The sequence below is a fragment of the Bos grunniens genome, chromosome 4 (assembly GCF_055505025.1).
Source record: "Bos grunniens cultivar Pamir isolate PY7600 chromosome 4, Bosgru_T2T1.0, whole genome shotgun sequence".
Taxonomy (NCBI): domain Eukaryota; kingdom Metazoa; phylum Chordata; class Mammalia; order Artiodactyla; family Bovidae; genus Bos; species Bos grunniens.
This window is the reverse complement of record NC_141168.1, coordinates 41,330,707-41,350,863: the sequence shown is the minus strand read 5'-3', so window position 1 is coordinate 41,350,863 and position 20,157 is coordinate 41,330,707. Positions and strand designations below refer to the sequence as shown.

The 20,157-nt window shown below is 43.2% G+C and overlaps 1 protein-coding gene across 7 annotated transcripts in view; it reads left to right on the top strand.

The window, feature by feature from the left end:
* The window catches only part of GLI3 (GLI family zinc finger 3), a 318,882-nt gene that overhangs the window by 158,845 nt on the left and 139,880 nt on the right, over positions 1–20,157 (top strand). For all 7 annotated transcript variants that reach the window (XM_086396029.1, XM_086396032.1, XM_086396027.1 and 4 more), the window contains one exon: positions 16,983–17,088. In XM_086396029.1, the coding sequence (XP_086252155.1) occupies positions 16,983–17,088 (106 nt within the window). The remainder of the gene's footprint in view (positions 1–16,982; positions 17,089–20,157) is intronic.

Genomic DNA, 20,157 nt, shown 5'->3' with positions numbered 1-20,157 from the left:
TGAACACCATCTTTGCACTGGGACTCTTTGAGCTGGCATTCTTGTTCATGGCTTTGTGACCAGTGGGTCCCCCAGCTCCTCTTGGGCAGGACCGCCTACTTTTAGGCTCCTTGTGTTTCCATGGCCCATGTGGGTTTGTATGTGAATCCATCTTTACTTATTCAAGTACATACAGTAAGTCCCCTCCATGCAAATGAGTTCCATTACGGGAGCACGTTCATAAGTCCAATTTGTTTGTAAGTCCAAGAAAGTTAGCCTAGGTACCATTAGCTGTAGGTTTATTTGTACTTTTCATACAAATAATATGTAAAAAGCAAACAAAAGTAAACATTTTTAATCTTACAGTACTTTACCTTAAAAAGCACAGTAGTGTAGTACAACAGCTGGCATACAGGGAATGGAATTGAATTAACAGGCAAGAAGAGTTACTGGCTGGAGGAGAGGAGACGGGAGATGGTGGAGCTGAAGGATTGTCAGTAATAGAAGATAACCAGCTGCATCATCACTGTTTTTATGCTTGCTGCCGGTCATCCTGGGCTTGAAATAAAGACACTGTACTACTGTACTCTATTCAGTCCTGTACAGTAAACCACACACAGCCACTTGTAGAGGATGCAGGCATGGGACAGTGTGTGCCAGACACGTGAACTAACTTATGTGATTGGACGTGCAAGGGTGCGTTTGTGTCTTTGAAAGTTCGAAACTTGAAGGTTCGCATGTAGGGGACTTACTGTATTTATCAGCTGTTGATTGAGCCCTGAGTCATTCAGCCTATGGCTGAAGCAGCCCAAGAAAAAATTCCTGGTTATAGTTTTCCTAGTCAAATGGAAAGATTCAGAGTAGTTGAAGAGCTGAGAACAAACGATTTATCAGCAAAACCATTATTTGGACAGTACAAGTGAGGTAGTAAGGTCATAGGAACAACTGAGACTCTTTCGTGTAACTTCACTTTAACTCACGATGCATCTTGCACAGAATCACTCCTCTTTGCCCCTCCTTTGGTTCCTTTCTGTTTTCCTTAACAGGATAGCTCAGAACCGGGGCAGATTTTCGGTGTGGTTTTTCTGTTTTGAAGAAGGGCATTATGTTCTAGGCTGTCAGTCCTGAGTTTATTTGAGCATGTGGCCCTTAAATGATTCCCCCATCCCTGAGGAGCAGCAGGTAGGTAGACAGGCAGACTTCCTTTTGGGAGTTGGGAGACACAAAGATTTGTCTCAAGGTTCTAAGACCTGAGCATTCTCCTGCTCTTTAGAGTCCTCATTGTTGTGTGTGTTGTTTTTTCTTTTGTAGATTTATTACATTAGCACTTAATTACTCTTCATGACAGTATTAAATTTCATGAGTGATTTATAGTTTTAATAGAGACTTGTATGATTTATTGCAGTTGGCATTTGAGGTTTACCAACTTCTTAAAAACCACGAGTACTGGAATTGCTTACTCTGACCCTGTTCAGTACAAGCACAGCGCAGGTGAAACCCCAAATTCAAGTCTAATAGGGCTGCCTGCCCAGCCCCAGTTTTGTGTCTCCTATTGTGATGTATGTGTACCTGCATGGCAGCAGCTATGTGTGTTCTTAAAGAAAAAGGAGAGTGGATCCTTTCTAGTTTTTATTTATTTTTTTAACTTTTTATTTTATATTGGAATATAGTTGATTAACGACGTTGCATTAGTTTCAGGTATACAGCAAAGTGATTCAGTTATACATATACATGTATCTGCTGCTGCTGCTGCGTCGCTTCAGTCGTGTCCGACTCTGTGCAACCCCATAGATGGCAGCCCACCAGGCTCCCCCGTCCCTGGGATTCTCCAGGCAAGAACACTGGAATGGGTTGCCATTTCCTTCTCCAGTGTATGAAAGTGAAAGGTGAAAGTGAAGTCGCTCAAATTCTTTTCCTTTTTAGGTTGTTGCACAGTATTGAGCAGAGTTCCCTGGACTATGCAGTAGGTCCTTGTTGGTTATCTATTTTAAAATAGTAGTGTGTACACGTCAATCCCAGACTCCTTAATTATCTAATATGAACCCCAGATGGTTTCCTGTGCCCTGGATGGATGGATGTGACATAAAGGCCTGAGATGCACTGTTCTGGAAGAAGCTGGTGACAGGTGTGGGGTTCTGTCTCCATCTGCCAAGGGGTTCCCCAGCCAGGGGTTCCCACTGCAGGCCTGCAGTGCGTGGCTGGAGTGGTCACCGCCATCCACAGGTGCTCCAGGCTTCAGTGGGCCAGTGGGCTGCCAACCTGCCCTATGCTGGGCTCTCATAGCTACCGGAGAAGCACCAACTTAACCTGCTCACAACCTGTTCCCCAATTTACACCAAGTTTTTGCCTGGAAAATGTGGCCCCCACTTCTGAGCTGGAATCTTGGGAACACACCCCACATGGTCCTTGCCTTCTCGTCCTGGTCTTTTCCTGCACATTCTATCCATGCCATCCTGGCTGCCCTGGCCCTGGTTTTTCCCCAGGCCCAACTTTGCAGCTGTGGCTCCAATGAATATTATTTCCATGCACTGTGGCTTTGTTATTTTAAACGGGGGTGGGGGGGGTAGGTAGCTGCCTGCTTGGGTGTTTTCCCAGAAGACTTGATCCACTTGTACTTCTAGAAAAAAGGGTGTGCCCTCCAGGCTCTGCCTTCTCTCTGTGGATAATCCTCTGAGGGCCCTCAGCCTCTGGGCAGATAATCTCTTTGGGGTTATCTGTTAATTACCAGTGAATGTGTGAAGTATTTGTGAAAAGGCTTTTGAAGTGAGCTCCACGCGCTGCCTCGACCCTCCTGGGCCCCCTTCCCAGGGCAGAGGGGTTTTTGGGCTCAAAGCAGGTCCCCCTCAAGTGCTGGTATTCTCTTGCTAAATTGTTTGCCTTTCTAATGAAGTGAACTGTTTGTTTGACTCTGCGGAGGAAGGTATTTAACCAAGGGAACTAAAGTAAACGTTGAAGACATTCAAATAAGCCCTGCATCTCTGCTTTGTGAAGGGAAGGAAAACAGTTTGGCCTCGTTCACCTCCGGGAAGAGTCGTTAAGTTACTGTTTAAATAATAAACGGAGCCCAGCCAGCGGATATCGCCCGGCCAGTCTGGGGCTTTTGTGCTCGCCCGGCGGGCCTGGGAATTCCTCTGCCAAGGCCACAGGGGAGGAGAGAGCCGCTCCAGTCTAGCAGTTAGTAATTGTGATTTATTTATGTGTAGAGGGAACTTCTGCTTCATTCAGTCATGATGAAAACAAGCCAATTAGCCCTTGGGATGGCTGGCGGCTGGCAGGGCAACTTTGCTAGCCTCGGGAAGGCTAGTGAGAGGGTGTCATAGGGGATCCAGCTGGGTTCACCCTGCCACACAAGCTGGGGACCTGCTCCATGTGGGCCGGGTCCCTAGTATCTGGGAGAAGTGTGAGATGCTGGAATGATGGTCCCCCTGAGGGTGTGTACCTGAGATGGGGACCCCAGGAAGAAGGCTCACCTTGTTGCTGCCTCAGGACCTGGGGTGAAGGTGGGTGTATAAATGATGCCCTTCAGCTGCCTATGGGTTTTGTTATGGGGACACCGGAGGCAAGGGGAGTCCCCAGGAGGAGAAGAGTAGTTCTACTCAGAACGGGCTATGACATTTGTGCAGCCCAGTGCAAAAAGAATATTCGGGGCTCTTGCTCAAAAATGTTGAAGAATTTCAAGAGGGTGACAGCAGAGCACTGAAGCAAACATGAGGCCTTCTGAGTGGAGGCCCGAGCCTCGTGATCAGAAGCTTCCAGGGCTCTGCAGTCAGACCGGACCTGACGGAGGTCCAGCTTCGTCAGTTCCTACCTGAGTGCTATTCAAAAAGCAATATTCAACTGAGTAAATTTTAAAGATCTTACTGGCTTTATTCATCCATTTATGAACCAGGCAGCTTTCCTGTCTAGCAGATAGAAAGGGGCTCAGAGGAGCTATGCAAAGTCAAAGACTTTTATAGGTAGAAGGGAGCTGGGACAAGAGAGTTTTACTAGCAGAAAATGGGTTGGTTGCGGCAAGGTTACGCTCCTTAAGGTGATGGGATTGCCTCACTTGAGCTGACCAGGTGATTTCTGACTGACTGGTTTAAGATTCCATTTCTAAGGGGAGCCAAAACTATCATTAAGTCTCAGTTTGCTGGGTTTGGTGACATGGGGCTTAGCATAGGTGACTCCGTGTTGAGCCTGTTGTCTTTTTTTTTTTTTTCTAACAGTGCCTTTCATTTCCCATCTCTGATGCCTGTTTCATCATTGTGAAGTAGGGGTAGTTATACCTGCTTCACTGAGTTGTCTTGTAGTAGAAATAAAAAAATATCTGAGCAGCAGTTAGGGTAACCCTGAAAAGTGTTAGTCGCTTAGCTGTGCCGACTCTTCATGACCCCATGGCCATGAAGCCTGCCAGGCTCCTCTGTCCATGGAGTTCTCCAGGCAAGAATACTGGAATGGATTGCCATTCCTTTCTCCAGGGGATCTTCCTAACCCAGGGATCAAATCCAGGTCTTCTACATTGCAGGCGGATTCTTTACCATCACAGCCATCAGGAAAGCCCAAGGATAACCCTGAACACAGAGTGAATGCTCAAAAAATGAGAGCTATTTATTATTTGCCTATATCTTTGGCTGTCTTTTTTTCCCCCTCACCTAATTGTTGATCATTATGTGTGGCTCATACATAAGGGCTCGTTACATATGGCTGATCTGGAATTTGGGGAACAGAGTTGGATGTTTGCCACAAAACTTACTTAAAAACAAGGGATGAAGAACCTCACCTACATCATGATCAGTGAAGGCTTGAGTGCAAGGGAGGAACATGGACTGAGCAATCAGATCAAGTCTAAAGCTGAAGATGCTCAAATGAAGATGTTGACTATCAGTGTTTACTTGGACATCTGGGTTGAAGGAGAAAGACTTAGAAATAACAATAACCCTTACACGTGAGGACTTTAGATTTTATGAACAACCTTCATCTTTGTCACTTGGTCTCTTGGACAGCTTTGTGGAGTAAATAGGTCTGAATCTTGTTGGCTTTGTTATATGTGTGGAAAAAAAATCTGTTATGATTATAGTCTTTTGTTTTTAGGTAAATCTATAAAATGTGGTTTCAAATGGGAAGGACAGCCAACAGGAAAGGAAGTAACAAGTGTGAACTTTGGGGAGTGGAGGTGGGGGTGGTCATGGACATGTGTGGATAAAAAGCAGCTCTGGGCTTCTTATCCACATACCCAGGAGCGTGTGGGTATGTGGGGTCACGAGTGCATCTCAGCAACTGTGCGTGGAAGGGGAAGGAGGGAGGTAGTCAGGTAAGTTACATGGTCATGATCACTGAAGAACTCGCAGGTGGCACAGCTAAATGGGCCTCCCATTCCAATAAAGGTGGACAGAGAGTTCAGGTGTGACATTGAGATGAACTTGACTTTTCTCCTTTCTTGATCCATGCTATCGGTGTAATCATTCTATAAACTCAACTTTATTTGTGGATCAGAGAAAGACTCAGGCATTGAGAACTTCCAAATTGTGGCCATCTAATCAGTAATAGTAGGCATGCCATAGATGCAAATGCCATAGCTGGACCTTTGAGCACCATCCTTCAGCAGAAAGTGATTCCCTCAAATGATGCCATCTGATCTATGCACGTAGAGCCAATGTCTTTGAGGACGTGTGTCCAGTGTATGCCCAGTGGCTAATGGAAGATTTCAGGGAAAAGAGAGATACAAGAAAAATCAGGAATATTTTGGTACTTGCATTCTCATGAACTACGACGTATGAAGGAGAATTTTTCTTTCCCCTTAGAAATAGGGGAGCCTCTTCCTTTTCTCTGATTTCCTTGCATTCCTACAAGGGAATCATTTCACTTCATGTGCTTTGTTATTTTACAATCATGGTGAAAGAAGCACTTAAATAAACTCTCTGCTTAAAAGCTTTGTGTGTTCCTGCTTCCTGGTGCTTCATCGGCAGTGAGAATTCAGGGTTTAAGGGGCAGGAAAGTGGAGCCTTTCAGGGCTCCCAGTGTGCAATCAACGTGCTGGAATTTCAATGGATTCCAAAGGCGTAACAATAATAGCATTAAGAACAGACCAGGGCCTTTGATGTTATTGACAAAAAAAGGGGGAGTGGGGGCAAAGGGGCCCCTGTCATTTCTGTCATGAGCTTTTAAACTTTTGACCTCTAACCTTTTGTGTCAAAGAGCTTTTTCCATATGGGTGTTAGCAGGCTACTCAAGTCTCCTGAATTCCCTGGAGCATCCACATTTCCTTGGTGGGAAAGGACATTCAGTGTCTTGGAAAAGACCCAGCATAGGGTGGTTTTCTCTGAGTGCCCACCGTTATCTGCCCCATCTTAGTGGGGTGATGGGATGGGATGGGGTGGGGACACTGCTTGTCTAAATATGAAGTAACTCCCGGCCCAGCAGGAGGCAGGCAAACTTGCGGGGCTAGAAGATGAAGATGAACTTCAGAGAGATGATTTAGCTCAGGGCATGTAGGCCTTTGCCTGGAGTAGGCTCTGAACATGGGGAGGTGCACAGGCAAGATTCTGAAGAGATGGCAGGGCCTTTCAGGGCCTGAGTTTAGCCTGTTATTGAGGCCCACTAGGTGGTTGAAAGAGTCCTCCAGTGCTGTACGGGCCTTGCCCACTGCTGCTATTATTTGGCCTCCAGTCCAACCAGCACAGGCTTCCCTGGTGGCTCAGACTGTAAAGAATCTACCTGCAATGCGGGAGGCTTGGGTTCAATCCCTGGGTCAGGAAGATCTCCTGGAGGAGGGCCTGGCAACCCACTCTAGTATTCTTGCCTGGAGAATCCCCATGGATAGAGGAGCCTGGCGGGCTACAGTCCATGGGATCACAAAGAGTCAGACACAACTTGAGAGACTAAGCACAGCACAGCAGCACATCCTGAAGGTCTTTGTAGGTTTTCCAGTGCCTTCAAAATATTGAGTTAGCCAAAAATTTTGTTCAGGTTTTTCCATATGATGGTACAGAAAAACCCAAATGAACTTCTTTGGCCAACCCAAAGAAGTTATTTCCCAAGGTTGACTTGGATGGGTGGCTCTTCCTGACTAGCAGCATCATTCTATGCTGTGGAACTCTCCAGAGCCTCTGAGCCTCAGCCCAGGCAGTTATTAATACCATGCAGAAGACCTGAGCTTACTGACAGCTCTTCCTGGTTCCTGCTTTTGAACAGGATGGAGACTGAAATGGGCTCCTTGAAGGTGTTTGCTGCTGCTAAGTCGCTTCAGTCGTGTCCAACTCTGTGCGATCCCATAGATGGCAGCCCACCAGGCTCCCCCGTCCCTGGGATTCTCCAGGCAAGAACACTGGAGTGGGTTGCCATTTCCTTCTCCAATGCATAAAAGTGGAAAGTGAAAGTGAAGTCGCTCAGTCGTGTCCAACTCTTAGCGACCCCTGGACTGCAGCCCACTAGGCTCCTCCGTCCATGGGATTCTCCAGGCAAGAGTACTGGAGTGGGGTGCCATCACCTTTTAGGACCATCATATTGGGAGTGCCACCTCTGGTGGTGGAGTAGAAAAAACACGAACTTGGCCCTGGTTTCTGTGACATGGGGGTTGATCATTTAGCTTCTCTGAGCAGATCATGAAATTTTTCCCTTCTTACCCCTCAAGATTGTGTGGTAATAGGAAATAAGGAGAAACAGTACTTAGGAGGAATAATAATAAAGCCTTGGAAATGATGATTTTAGGGTTGTCAAGAAGATCGCACGAAGAAACAGACATGGCTATTATGAAATGTAAAGCATTGTATTCTTTTGCTTTTACCTTTCTCAACCTACTTCTGCTAATTTTACAATATTTAAAAAAATGTTTGGGGGCTCTTGTTTTATATTTGTTTATTTATTTGACTGTGCTGGGTCTTACAGCATGTGGGATATAGTTCCCTGACCAGGGATCGAACCAGGGCCCCCTGTATTGGAAGGCCCGAGGTTTAGCCCCTAGACCACCAGGGAGTCTGCTGGAAGCACTTTTGTCAGTTGATTTATTTTCCTTGGGACACAACTTCTAGACCTCATTGTTGTTAATTGTTGGTTTACGCACTAAGCCAAGTGACTTCTGAATTCAGTCTGTCTCTAAGGCTTCTGTATTAGAGCTGAGGTACCAAATGCTTTCCTGGAAACATTTCATCCTCTGCCTTCACTTCATCAGCATTATGAATCCCAATGTACATTTTCCAAACTATGAATTTGGCTTTTAAATTGTGCTGTGCAGGCGGTGCTAGTGGTAAAGAACCCTCCTGCCAATGCAGGAGACATAAGAGATGCAAGTTTGATTCCTGGGTCAGGAAGATCCCCTGGAGGAGGGCATGGCAGCCTGCTCCAATATTCTTGCCTGGAGAATCCCATGGACAGAGGAGCCTGGTGGGCTGTAGTCCATAGGGTCACAAAGAGTAGGACATAAGTGAAGCAACTTAAAAACTGGTCATTGGGATAAGAATATATCATTGGTAACCAATTTCCATCTTTTAATTTCCGTGCTTTCATAAGAAAATATACCATTAGCATAGTTCAAGTTAATGGAGTTGCCACTTAAATATAGTGACTCTTCATATGTTTTTGTGTGATTTCCCTTGGATAGTTTTGCAGGTTAGGTATAATGGCTGTAAACCTTCTCTTTTTTCTCTTTGCTTCCTTTCCCTCTCTCTTGGCAGGAAAGCTAGAAACAACAAAAATATGATGGATACATATGGGATCATAGGCAAGGTGCATTCCAGAGACTCTGGGTGGAAGATTTCATTGGCCAGCCAGTGAGCAGATGTGGCCTGTTTCTGCCATTGGTAATACAATGGACATGATTTTTCGTGGAAAAACTTGCGAAGATTAGTTGGGTAAAAGAAGTTAAAAGGGACCAGGAAGGGGAGAGATCAATTTTTTGTTCACTACCCAGGATACAATTGAGGTGGTAAAGACAGATTTCTTGTTAATTTACTTGCAGAGGGCTATGTATCATTTTCTTGTAGAAACACATAATTATGCTTGTAAAGAAGTATGGCCTGGATGGGTTGTGGTATGACTAGAATGCAGTGCTGGGTAGCATTAGATCTATTTAGAATATTAGATCAATGTAATATATCTGCATGCTGCCACAGAAGAAATAATAGAGAGTGCTGTCTGTGTAGTGGGGAATGCCCATGGATATTTATACAAGAGGAATCAGGGACTTCCCTGTTGGGCCAGTGGTTAAGATCCACTGCAGGGGGCACAGGTTAGATCCCTTGTCAGGGAACTAAGATCCTAAAACACTGCCTTGAGGCCAAAAAAAGGGAAGGAGTCAGGAATGTTGGGTGGTTGCCAGAAGGTTAAAATTGTTTGGTTTTATAAATAACATAGTTTTGTTAATCAGCTTTCTATGTTAACTTTGTGTATGTTCTAGTTAACTTATCAGATCAGATCAGTCGCTCAGTCGTGTCCGACTCTTTGCGACCCCATGAATCACAGCACGCCAGGCCTCCCTGTCCATCACCAACTCCCGGAGTTCACTCAGACTCACGTCCATCGAGTCAGTGATGCCATCCAGCCATCTCATCCTCTGTCGTCCCCTTCTCCTCTTGCCCCCAATCCCTCCCAGCATCAGAGTCCTTTCCAATGAGTCAACTCTTCGCATGAGGTGGCCAAAGTACTGGAGTTTCAGCTTTAGCATCATTCCTTCCAAAGAAATCCCAGGGCTGATCTCCTTCAGAATGGACTGGTTGGATCCCCTTGCAGTCCAAGGGACTCTCAAGAGTCTTCTCCAACACCACAATTCAAAAGCATCAATTCTTCGGTGCTCAGCCTTCTTCACGGTCCAACTCTCACATCCATACATGACCACAGGAAAAACCATAGCCTTGACTAAACGAACCTTTGTTGGCAAAGTAATGTCTCTGCTTTTCAATATGCTATCTAGGTTGGTCATAACTTTCCTTCCAAGGAGTAAGCGTCTTTTAATTTCATGGCTGCAGTCACCATCTGCAGCGATTTTGGAGCCCAGAAAAATAAAGTCTGACACTGTTTCCACTGTTTCCCCATGAAGTGATGGGACCAGATGCCATGATCTTCGTTTTCTGAATGTTGAGCTTTAAGCCAACTTTTTCACTCTCCTCTTTCACTTTCATCAAGAGGCTTTTTAGTTCCTCTTCACTTTCTGCCATGAGGGTGATGTCATGTGCATATCTGAGGTTATTGATTTTTCTCCTGGCAATCTTGATTCCAGCTTGTGTTTCTTCCAAACTTAAATTTGCAAATGTTAAGTGATTATTGCCATTACTTGCTAGATTTATAGTTAATTTAATCCATCATCATTTTTATCTTAGAATTTATTTGTGATAGGTTTTGCTAAAATCATAGAATAAATATTCTTTTCTGAGTAATTACCAGTATGGACACGTCTATAGATATTTTTAAGTCACAAATTGGCATATCAGTATTTTACACATATGAAATATGTTACCTCTCAAAAACTACACATCCATAAAGAAAAAAATTGGCATGTGTTTTTTCTGAATTGTAAACATTTCTGAGAATTGCTTTCTCGGGGTATACTGGGACAAGGTTCATTAAACTGCTTCTTATAAGGGCCAGAAGGAAGTATATTCATTTTTTAAAAAGTATTTATTTATTTTTATTGAAATACAATTGCTTTACAATGTTGTGCTTTTGCTATACAATGAGGTAAATCAGTTGTATGCATACATACATCCCCTCCCTCTTGAACCTCCCTCCCAGCCACCCCTCATCCCCCTAGGTCATCACAGAGCCCAGAACTGAGCTTCCTGTGCTTATAGGAACTAGAGTCTGTCACAGAGAGTGGAGTAAGTCAGAAAGAGAAAAACAACTAACATACATTGTGCTACATATATAGAATCTACAAAAATGGTACAGATAAACCGATTTCCAAGTCAAGAATAGACTCAGATGTGGAAAATGGACATGTGGACATGAGGGGGAAGGGGAGGGTGGGAGGGAGATTGGGACTGACATATATACACTTCCAGGTATAAAATATATTAGGTTTTATGGGCCGCGTGTTTCTCTGTCTCAGCTCACCAAGGCAGTCACTGCAGTGTGAAAGCAACTATGGGTGGTATATGAACAAAACAGCACCTGTATTCCAATAAAACTTTATTTACAAAAACTGCCTGGTGCAGTAGTTTGCCTCCCATGACGTATGCTCTACAAGTTAAGGTTCCTGCCATGGTGTAAAGTGAAAAGTAATAGATCTTCTTTACTGCAAGGCATCTCTCAGATGTCTAGAGTATACCAGAATTACAGTTTCTTAAAACTTGTACCACATTACAGCGGGTCTTATAAACAAGATGGTCTACACTCCTGACTCTGGAGATATTTCTGGTTCCACACCACATACATGTAAGACCAGAAAGAAGATTCCTGATTCCCCATGAAATGCTTCATGGGATGATTCCACCTGGATGCCCAGCAAATCCACAGCGGGGTCCCTTTGGGGTTCCAGGCCAGAGATCCTGCTCATAGCAGACCAACAGGACCACAGACTGCCTTATTACTTGAGATAATCCTCGTCAGATATCCTGGGGCTGTCCTCAGAGGGGCCAGATCAGCCCCTTTCTGGTGCTGTGGTCCATAGGCATTTTTCTGTCCATGGTATAATCCTGTTCACAGACAGGAACATGAGGGTGTCTGAGCAGGGAGTCAGTCTGGGTGTTGGAGTCAGTCCACATAGTGATGTCTCCTTTATGCCACTGAGCCCTGGAAAAGGTCTGTAGATGCCAAAGTGATGATTGGAGATGCCCAGATGGGAAGAGGCAGAGATGAGGCCCAGGTGCCTCTCTGTCATCTTATGAGAGTGGTGAGGGTCCCTCCCTTCCCCTCTTGAGACCTGTCATTTGAGCTCTGCTGGATGATTACCTTGGTTTTGGTATCATGGATGTTGCCCGCATTGGGTTTTACTGTTTCTACCAGTGGCAGGAGATTGAGTGAATTGGAGGGGACTGGACATTCCTACAGTCAAGGCTGATCCCAATGACAAGAAAAATCATTTCTAGTTCTCGTCTAGAATAAATTCCAAAGTCAGTGAACAGATGACTTCAGGATTTAAATAAGCCAAGAGAATTTATGCCCTGGGCGGTTTACTCTTGTGGGTCCTCTCATACTGTTTCCTGGGCACTTTCAGGCCACTAAAGTATCATTTGGTGAATTACTCCTTCAGGGCACTAGTGGAGCTGGCTTTGATCTTTCTTTTTTAATCTACAATTTTTGTATGTAAATTTCAAACCTTAAAGACAGTCTCCCCAAATGGCATCCAAGAGATCTCATAGCCTGAGGATATTAAAACTATTTCTTGAGAGAAGCACGCAGCAACTGAAGATAAACCTCTGAGTGTCTTTCTCTGGCTACAGGTTTTATGATCAACCCAGGCTATTGTAAGGAGACCCAAAAATCAATGCCTCTCATTCCTAATGAGACCCTCAATGCACAGCCTGATGACAGCCAGCATGAAATTGAATACCAACAACTATACCCAGCATAAATATTGTTACTATGCATTTCAATTTAAACATGCGTCAAGCCAATTACATATTTATGGGGTTTAAAGACTCTTCCACTTGCGCCTCCGATAATACGCACTTGGCAAATCTCCCTTTAGTCTAAGAGGCATTTGGTCCAATAGTCAAACCCCTCGCGAGTCTGTAATAAATCATCTTTGCAACCCAAAGCATGGACAGTTGACTGCTTCCCACTGCTCTGCAGACTCACCCCCCACCTGGTAGAATTTTAATTCCTTCAGTAAAATTGATTCCCCCAGTTCTGCACATTATTCTCCCTGTCTTCCATTTAGCCCGTTAGTTTGCTGACAGCAGAGTACACAGCACTTAACAGCTGGTTTGTGGAACCATCAGTCAGGAAATTGTATGATAAATAGGAGGGAGCCAGGTTTAGTGGCACTTCCTTCTGCTTCAGCAGTTTTCGCCTGACTTTGGAAAAGTCATCATGTGGTGTTTTGTCGAGGGCCAGAGCAGGAGATGGCTGCGGCGCGGTAACTTATTACACATCCTCCTGAGTTATGATGCTCCACAGCTGTGCTGCTCATGTGTAAATAATAAACTGGGAGGTGGATAATTATGGTGGCTGCTGGCGACACAGGCCTGTTCTCGTCCTGTGGGTTTTCTTGGACAGCTTCTTGGGCCTCTGATGGAGTATATTGCGATCTTCCACATAGAAACGATGAGCCGAGTTGCAAGAGGAGCACTCCACGTTTGAGGATTCGCCAGCATCTTCTTTTTTTTTTTTGAGAGATGTGTTAGGATTAATGTCATGTGATGCCACATATGTTAAAGGACATGCTTGTTCTGATTTTTATGCTTCGTCTCTACTGTTAAGCTGTGGTCAAGCGTGTCTTGAATTGGAAGAGAGCTGTTCCATTGCATTTACTAGAAAGCGGCTTAAGAGGTGTGATTTCCACTGATAACTGACATGAGGTGTAATTGTTTGCACAGACTTTATCAGTCCAAGAGAAGTTATTTTCAACTAAATCAAGAAGGAAACAAATAGGAATAAAAATGCTTAAACTAAAAATCAGATGTCTTCGATCAAGTCAGATCGTATTCATATTTTTTGGTTCTTTATTTAACCTAATTCCAGAATGCAGGATTCATAAATTTTCTTGTAACATAAATAAACACTTTGAGCAAACAATGCTGTAAGATGCATCACATACTTAGTCAGAATTAACTTTTAAACTCACAAAACATACTCAACAGTGGGAAATAACTACTAAATGCCCCAGTAATTACTAATTCTAATCCTAAATTCTTTCCTTTTAGATATTTTTGCAATGCTTGGTAATTTTCTCTCTCATTTTGAAAAGGAAGAGCATGAGAGAGAGAAAGAGAAAGTGGGTTGAAATCCTGTTAAAATAATTTCGTAAAAATATAAAGATGACAGTGCCTTTTATACGTCTATAAGGGTCTTGCAGTTTTCCCTGGGGGTGAAGATTTATACTGCTTGGGTAAATGCTTTTGATTTTATAGAATTGTGTGCCTAGTTTTCACCCCTGATGCATATAATCACTGCAACATAATTATAAATACTCCTATAAAAGACAATGACTGTTACTTTTTGGATATATGAGGCATATTTGAGTGGTGTACCATTGCCTTCTCCAGAAGGTATAATACCTGCCCACATTTTGAGGTCTGGGTTTGTGCATCTTCATAATTCATAGCTGTACCCACATAGAGAAAAGCAGATATAGTTAGCACCCACTTATCTGGTGGAGAGAATTTAATCACACAGCCAAGAACCAAGAAGTAAATAAGTGAAAATATCTGCCAGGTCTGGCAGAATTGTCACGAAGTCCCTCAAAACACCATTTAAAATGATGCATAGGGAAAAGCTTGAGGAGGTGGGTCAGACGGTATGAATCCTTAATTTACAACAAGTTCTAGTAGGTTTACTTCTCCAGTTTCCAAGAATGGATGACTGTGTGAAGTTTGAAGTCTGCTGGAGGCAAGTCCATGAGCATCAGTAGTGACTGCCAGCAGGAGGAGAGGAGAGAACCACGCTCGGGGCCTGTTGGCCATCCGCCTAACCCCTGATGCACCTGACCCTGAACCTCAGTGATTCATTTGGGATTGTTCAAAACTGAAGACCATGAAGCATTCACTGAGTAGATGTCAGACTTTCAGATTCATGAAATACATTACTCCACTCAATTTTATGTTGTTTTAGGAAGGATGCATCAGTTTCTTCCAGAAGAGTTAAATGAAATAGGACATTTGGGCTCTGCAGGATTCCTGGGTTATGTGGGACATTTAAACTTAGTGCAAGATTTGTGTTACAAAACAAAACAAAACAAAAGAAAACAATTCCAACATCCTTTTATAATGTCCTAAGTGATGTATTTAAAATATAACTGAATTTTTCAGATGCACTTTATAAAACGTATAGCGTTTGATCAGGCAGTCAGTATGTCCCTATTGAATTTTAAGCATCATTGTACATCATGATATCACAGTGTCAACGATATGAGATAATACCAAGATGACTCCTTTCCTCTTTCAGTACCATTCCCTCCCCCCCTTATCTTATAAGGAGCAAGTACAATATACAGTGAGTAATGCACATTTTCTACACTCTAGAACCTCTTCTTCTGGGTTCTATACCTGGTGAAGTTCAGCTTTGGGCACCTCTGTAGTGCTGTCAGAGCTGTAATGTTGTACATTAATAGTTTTTCTCTCTTATTTTATTCTCCTAATCATATTCTTAGATTCTCAAATGAGGCCAGCAGGAGCAAAGTCTTAGGGGGGGGAGTAAAATATCATTTTTTTTGAAAAAAAAAAAGGTTGTTATATTTACATTCTAAAAGATGCTTGTTGGAGAAAATTTGGACTAGAGAAATGTATAGGAAGGAAAATGAAAACTACTTGAATTCAACAAGCACATGTATAATAGTCACCCCCAGGACTTAAGGAAACTCACAGTGGAGGATGCAATCATACCCTCATCCATGTTTGACACACCCACTCCCCTGCCCCATGGGGAGGTTCTGTGTCACTTTTTCCAGCCATTCCTCAGGGCCTGTTCACAGGGTCTCATTTGGAATTGCTTTTACCGTCTACTACACTAGGCAAAATCTTCAGACTTTTCGAAGGAGCTCATAGCCCTTCTGAGGCCTGTTTGGTGTACACATCAATTCTTGGGAGTGTTCTGGGCAACAGCGGTGTGACAGCTACATGCAGGCTTCCTGGGCGACCACGTATGGAAGGTAACATTCACAACACGAGTTCTGGTGTATTTGCTGCTTTATCGCCTCAGAGTTGTGAAGGCTCCCCTCCTGCTCTTGGACTTGTTTCTTTATTGCTTCTTGAAACTCAGGAAAAACTTTAGTATCGGGTGCTCCTCATGATAAAATCTGGTAAAGCTATTTTCAGTTCTTTCAGTGAATTACTATTTAGAAAAAAAAAAGTTTATTTTCAGATTTGTCAGAGATAATCAGGGCAAGTGGGAGCAGAAGAACTATTTTAAGTAAGCGTACACACAGAAACCTCAAAACAGTGATGACTGACCTGAGCCAGAGCAGGAGAGGAGGCCAAGAGAATGTTGGTCCAAGGGGAATGTTGGGGCTGCAGGAAAGGAACCCCCAGTTTACTCCAAATGTCCCTCTGTCAGGCCATGTAACATCTCTGGCCAACCTATACATTTGCTGCCCTTGTGTTGGGATTCTGGAAGCCTGACCTAGGACAAGGAGGAGTGGGAGGGAGCATGCATTTAAATTTTTTAAGTGTGTGTGTGTGTGTGTGTGTGTGTGTGTGTGTGTGTCTACATGTGACATGGATTCTAGCAGGGACTTTTGAAAGAAATCCTTTCCTAACAAGTGGGAGAGATGAAAACTCATAGTGATATTATGTCTTTGTCTAAAGTTCACTTCACAGGACTTCCCTGGCAGTTAAAACTCCAAGCTCCCAGTGCAGGGGGTGTGGGTTCGATCCCTGGTCAGGAAACTATAGTCCACATGCTGCAACCTAAAAGTCTGCATACCACAGCTAAGTCCGGGCACAGCCAAATAAATAAATAGAATATGAAAATTTACATGACAGTGTCATTTTAAAAATAAAAAATGAGGCATTCCCTGGTTGCTGAGTGGTTAGGACTCTCCAAACTTTCATTGCTGAGCATCTGGGTTCAGTCCCTTGTTGGGATGTGGCCAAAAAAATAAATGCAAATAAAAAAGTGTTTTGGCATCTCTTCCTCTTGGCTTGGTGGCTTCCTTCAGCCTTTGCACTCTGGCCAGTCTTTCGTCCAGGCTAGGGGCACGTGTTGTACCTGTTTCTTGCTCTCCTGTCTGGGTTCAGGTTGCATTCAGTGGCTCTACTGTCTCATGTGCTGGTATTATTTGCTTGGTCCTGAACTTTCAAGAATTCTTCCACAAAGTCTTCAGGTTAATTTCAGCATCAGTTGTGAAGACAGTGTGGCGATGTGGCTTCACGTATGGGAATTCTGTTTCAAAGTGTTCTGTTTATACAGGTTGGACTTTCTTTCCTTTTCAGACCCTCCTCATCTCTTTCCTGCATTCCATCCTCCTGTACCAATTGATGCCAGACACCACGAGGGCCGTTACCATTATGATCCATCTCCGATCCCTCCGTTGCATGTGTAAGTATTACAACTTTGCCCATTAAAGAAACCACAAAATACTGGCTTTTACCATCTCAGGATTTTTGTTACCAACACAGCTACTGGGCTTGGGAGCTGTGATAGAAGTCTAAGATTTACTTTTGAAATACGGCAAGCCTATCTGTTCCTGGACTCACTGAAGCACATCCCCGCTGCTTCCTGAAGAATGCCTGTCATACGAGGTGGCTGGCAAGTATTTCCTATATATTTTTGCTGACGTGTGCTCTGTGGCCTCTAAATACTAAATTAAAAAGCAGAGGCCTAATGGGAAGGTTCCCTCTCAGAATATGTATTTGGTCAAGAGTGGATTAGAAGTTTCTCATGCTCCGATTTCTATTAATGGGAAAGCCCTGTTGCAGGGATCACAATGAGTCATAATGAAATTTTCATGGTAAATTTTCATAGCCCCTGTGGTGTCTACTCCAACAGTCACTTGATTGATGGGAATGTCACCCAAACAAAATGGCAAATGTGATCGAGCACATGGTTTACACAGAGATAAAAGGCAAGAATGAGGGTGATAACTAACATACATTAGAAAAGAAAGAAAAGACAGATATCATGTGATATTACTTATATGCAGAATCTAAAATAAAATGATATGAATGAACTTATTTACAAAACAGACTCTTCGACATAGAAAACAAACTTATGGTTACCAAAGGTGAGGGGAGATAAATTAGGACTTTGGGATTAATGTATAAGTACTACTATGTATAAAATAAATAAGCAACAAGGACCTACTGTATAGCACAGGGAATTCTGCCCAATATTCTATAACAACCTAAACAGGAAAAGAATTTGAAAAAAAGTAGATACATGTGTATGTGTAACTTTGCTGTGCACCTGAATCTAATACAGCATTGTTAATCAACTATTCTTTAATATAAAATAAATATTAAAAAAAGAAGAAGACAATGTCCTGGAGATAAATGTGGTATCGCTCAGTTTGGAGGGAAAGAAGATCAGGTATTCAGGATAGCCTGCACCTAAACTGAAATGACTTTCTTTTGTAGTGTTGTCCAGAAGACTGATGTATACTGTCACAAGGGGAGTCAACCTTTGGGAGGGGCTGGCCCTTTGAATGGCCTGGATTTTGCATTTAGTCATGTCTGGTAATTACCCTTCATTCTGAGACAGTAAAGTTAGAAAGCCCAAAAAATACTTTGAAGACTAATGCTAGTTATTTGGATGGTAGATTGCATCTCCATGGCTATTCGTTACAGCTGTGTAATTACATATACGTCAAAGAAAAATGAAGTTGTTTTAAAACAAGTCCTCCTCTGTGAACAGAATTAATTGATATTAACAGCCCTAACTATATGCCCAAGTACACATATAATATTTTACCCACAGTTTTTTGGATCCATCTCCCATTACTGAACTGTAATTTCAGAGCAGATTTGCCTGGAGGTAAGTCATAAATCTGTGCTCAGACTTCTATAAGCATTAAAGGAGAAGTGGATATTTAGAGAGAATGCAGAAACTTGTGACTTATTCTTTGACTTTTCATTGGAACATGAGTATTTTCAGGGTTCTAAAGCCTGCTAAACATACATTCAGATAAAACCAACAGGCCCATTTAAAGCTCCCTGTACAAAGGGAAGAAAACTCCAAATTCAGGCTGAAACCTGCCATGAAATTTATCCTGCTCTCCCAAAGTTTTGTGGTACCCATGGGACCCAAGCTTCTCAGATGAGGATGTGCTCTATGGTACAGAACCAGCGAGGGCCCACTGGACCTGGGAGAGGCACAGGACTGATTTCACCCAGATTCAAGTCTCTGCAGTGATGAAGTAATTTGGATCAGATTTTCTATGGAATTTCACAGTACTTCACTCTTTCAAAACTCATAGAGAAATTTCAAAAAATGAATTCATATGATAGAATGAGGGCTTCCCTGGTGGCTCAGAGCTAAAGAATCTGCCTGCCAATGCAGGAGACTTGGGTTTGATCCCTGGATTGGGAAGATGCCCTGGAGAAGGAAATGGCAACCCACTCCAGTATTCTTGCTTGGGAAATCCCATGGACAGAGGAGCCTGGTGGGCTACAGTCTGTGGTGTTGCAAGGAGTCCGACACGACTTAGCCACTAAACAACAACAAGATGATAAAATGAACTAGTTCCTCTGAGTTCATTATAGTTTGCCTTATAGTTAAATTCAAATGTGAATTTGTCAGTTAAAACCCCAAGTCTTGGTTCTTTGGCAGAATTTTAAGAATAGCAAGCCCTTGTATAGATCGCTGTTTGTTCTAGGTCGTGATTGCTGTATCTAAAGAATTCGCTTGCTAGAGATAAAAACGGGCTTTCCTGGTGGCTCAGACAGTAAAGCATCTGCCTGCAGTGTGGGAGACCCGGGTTCCATCCCTAGGTTGGGAAGATCCCCTGGAGAAGGAAATGGCAACCCACTCCAGTACTCTTTCCTGGAAAATTCCGTGGACTGAGGAGCCTGGTAGGCTACAGTCCATGGGGTCACAAAAAGTCGGACACGACTGAGTGACTTCACTTTCATTTAGAGATAAAAACACCACAGGATAAGACAGGTCAAGTTTGGAGAATCCCAGGGGAGAGGGTTGCATTACCTATATGGCTGCTGAGCTGGGATTTTTGTAGATTTTAGTATTGTTGACCCGTTGTATCTTTGGGGGGTTTTGCATTCGAGGATTCAACCAACCTTGGATTACAAATATTGGAGAAACAAACCCCAGAAAGTTCCAAAAAGCAACACTTGAATTTCCAGCACACTGACACCTATTGACGTAGCATTTCCATTGTATTGGGTACTGTAAGTAATCCAGAGATGATTGAAGTTTTCAGGAAGATGTGCATAGGTTATATGCAAACACTATGCCTTTTTATGTAAAGGATTTGAAGATCCATGGATTTTGGTATCTGTGATAATCCTGGAACCCTTCAGATACTGATATGATTATACTTCCTGCTTTTTCAGCCAAGCTTTAGGATCATTTAGCGGCAATTGACTAAATTGTTCTCTAGCTGCCTAAATGTTTAGTAACCCAAGATTCATCTTGTAAAGCTGGTAGATAATC